Here is a 3,085-nt window from a genome sequence, read left to right as displayed (position 1 = left end):
TTTGCACATCAACCGTTTTTCCAAGAAGTGCATGAAGTTCATCTTGGTTCCATCTCATCCATGCGTGATTCTTGATTTTTACAAAACTCGTGTTCGAGTTTTCTCTAACAAGGGGAGAATGATGAGTAACGAGAATAAAGAATTAATATATATGTTATTAATTTGTTTATATATATTTAGTCTAAAGATAAATAATGTATTTATCTATATATTTTACAATGCGGGGCTAGTAGTCTATTAATTAAGTACAATTGTTACGGGGTCTATTTCATTAGATTATTTATTAGGATTTCTATTCCTACATAATCATCGTAATCCGCACATTATTACTTAACTTTGATTATAAACTTTGTTAAGAATAATATTGGTTAATTATTCTTGGAATACGTTTATTTCATTACTTATCAATAAATCTTTGTTTTTGTTTAATAAATATTTGCTTCTACAATCTTGTCCCGCATCGTGAACATGCCACGAAGAAACATAGTTAGCATAGTAACATACATCAACTTCCGCAGAAAGTTTAAGCACACAAATGCATAATTGATACCACATTCTTAGAAGGGTACTAGTAGTAACAATTGACCACCAGTTTACAGTAATTTAAGTGCAAGTCACCGCCTTCTAAAACAATGAAATCGAGGTCTATAGCCTAGTATAAAATTGACGTTACAAGAATTTATAATTGTGTATAGAAATAACATGATGTCAGCTTGCAGTAGATAATGCCAAATGATTTACAAAGCAGCTCTCAACCAATCATCGTTCTCTTTCTTCCTCTTTGTCTCACTGCAAACAAAAATTCAGTTATAAAATGCGGATCCAAACAATGTATGATATATAATCCAACTTGAAAAAGACAGCAAGGTTTGAAGTAATACCTTGACCTAGCTTATTTAATGTTGAGCACCATTGCTTTGACGATTTCCTATATGCCCCAAGTATTTTATCCATCTAATCATGTAAAACCATATCATCAATATATTTGAAGACATACGATTCAATGCTTTTTTACCCGACAAATTTATACTTCATTTAAAAATAAAAAATAAAAACTTTCAACTTATACTTGGCTGAGAATTAAACTCTTTCCAATCACATAGAAATTTTAAGGCAAAACAACTTAAAAATCAGATAAGAAAACATCATATAGTCAACTTGATGTTCATAAACCACTTTTCATTGTAAATTCAGCATTAAGGAGAGAAGGTATATATAGGATATTATCAGCTTACCACATTTCCACAAGAAGAATGCATTGAAAGCAATGCTCGCTCAAGTACATACAGATCAACAGCTCTATCTTCGGGGAGTGCTGACGTAAAGCTCAGACCAAAGTCAATAAGGACCTGAATAAAGACTACAAGCTGCCTTTAATATATATAAAAAGGTACCTCTGTAACAGACAAAATAAACAACAGAACACGATCAAAGATAAGCCCGTCTAAACGAACGCCTTCCCTTTGTCAACCTCACAGCATCCTATTCCTACTCTTCCCCATCCTTGACGGGTGACTAGACAAATTTTACAGAATGCAATTGTACATAAAAGACATACCAGCTGATTAGTACTACTACGGATTAACATGTTTGATGTAGTCAAATCACCATGAGCAAGGCCACCATCATGAAGCTTTCCAATAGCATGACCAATCTGCATTGCTATATCGTCCATTCTCTCCTCGACGACACCATGTATCCCAAAGTCAAGAAAGACATCTTTGACAGAGGGACCCTCCACATATTCAAATGTCAAGGAGTTCAAAACAGGGTCCACTGCATAAAGAACAGGAGTAGGAACTCCAAGTCGTCTAGCTTTTGCTATGCACCTAGCCTCCTGAACAATTAAAGCATACCAAGCGACTAAAGTAAAAGTTACATCAAATAAGATTGGTGGTAAAAGTGAGCCATTTCACTAACCGCATTCAAGCGTTTCTGTGTCAGCTTGGAATCTAAAGTTGGATGCCTGTACTTCTTTGAAAACCGTTCTTTCACAATGGATCTCCTCCCAACAAACTGCGACTCAAAAACTCTCTGGGAAGTGATAATACAAGAGCAAGTTAAAATATAAATGCCAAAAAACCATATGTGTGTGTTTACTTCACATCCAATATTTTTTCACTTTCTTTATACTTATACTATATAATGTCTAATTTAGGATACATAGAGTACACGAGAGCTAAAAGACATATGTCCACAATAGATATCAACTAAGAAGAAACAAAAGTAATTTGGCTGAATCCAACTCACAGCTTCAGCTCCTTGCTTCACCAGAACTAAGGAGTCTTCTTTTTTATCTGTCATCATCTCCATATCAATTTTCCCTACTAACAAAATTGACCTGAATCGATGACCAAACTGCATAAACACCAAAAGAATTATAAATAATAAGTCTATGTTATCTAAAGCGTGTGTGCCTATCGGATCATGAATTAACCAAAAATAACTGACAGAAATTAAACAATACGTGATAACTTTACATTAGCAGCAATTTTTTATTCTGTCTCACTTCCCCTATTACAATCTTCCCGATATCTCTATATCCCTGTCATTACTTTACTAGTGTACAATTTTACCACTATATTACTAGCGTTACTCGTTACAAGTTACAAGTTCACGGGCAATTCATCGATCAATTACTGCCATTATTTGTTACCAGCTTGACAATGATAATCATCAGAACAGAAACACAGACCAACTTTGACTCCACTACAAAAAATTACATATAGAAACAAAACCATATCATCACATTTTATGTTCAATTAGTACATTCTTAGCATAATATATCTATTTAAATTCAAGATTCTAGCTTTGAGCAGCAACAAATTGTGTAGCCAATAGGGGCAAACAACCTTATAGCAAACAGAGACTTGTTTAAAGTTAAATACAAGTTAATGCAGACAAGTCTTGTAAGAAACTGCCACAAACAGATATAATGTTGTTAAATAGATAGTTAGATGCAAACCTGATTGAGTTGTTGCCTGCTGCTTCTGTGTGTATGCTATGCCGTATATCATACAGTATATGCTGCCTTCAGTTAGGGTTTACAGGTTTACCCAATAACAAATTTAGGGGATGAAATAAA

General features: G+C 34.0%; 1 protein-coding gene across 1 annotated transcript; it reads right to left on the bottom strand.

The window, feature by feature from the left end:
* Nucleotides 1-517: 517 nt before the first annotated feature.
* On the bottom strand, nucleotides 518-3,085 carry LOC141682714 (uncharacterized). Its single transcript, XM_074487409.1, has 7 exons — nucleotides 2,966-3,085; nucleotides 2,251-2,358; nucleotides 1,921-2,034; nucleotides 1,559-1,837; nucleotides 1,236-1,349; nucleotides 882-954; nucleotides 518-789 (listed from the first exon to the last, which is right to left on the bottom strand). The coding sequence occupies exons 2-7, from the start codon at nucleotides 2,311-2,313 to the stop codon at nucleotides 752-754; spliced, it is 681 nt and encodes a 226-aa protein (XP_074343510.1). The 5' UTR covers nucleotides 2,314-2,358; nucleotides 2,966-3,085; the 3' UTR covers nucleotides 518-751.

This window comes from Apium graveolens, chromosome 9, assembly GCF_009905375.1.
Source record: "Apium graveolens cultivar Ventura chromosome 9, ASM990537v1, whole genome shotgun sequence".
Classification (NCBI taxonomy): Eukaryota; Viridiplantae; Streptophyta; class Magnoliopsida; order Apiales; family Apiaceae; genus Apium; species Apium graveolens.
This window is presented reverse-complemented; position numbering and strand designations above follow the sequence as displayed.

Coding starts and splice junctions, on each gene's coding strand:
- LOC141682714 (XM_074487409.1), bottom strand. CDS start 2,313: ATGGAGATGATGACAGATAAAAAAGAAGACTCCTTAGTTCTGGTGAAG. Junction 1,350..1,558: donor GTAGTAGTACTAATCAGCTG/GTATGTCTTTTA, acceptor GTCTTTATTCAG/GTCCTTATTGACTTTGGTCT. Junction 790..881: donor ATTAAATAAGCTAGGTCAAG/GTATTACTTCAA, acceptor TTTTGTTTGCAG/TGAGACAAAGAGGAAGAAAG.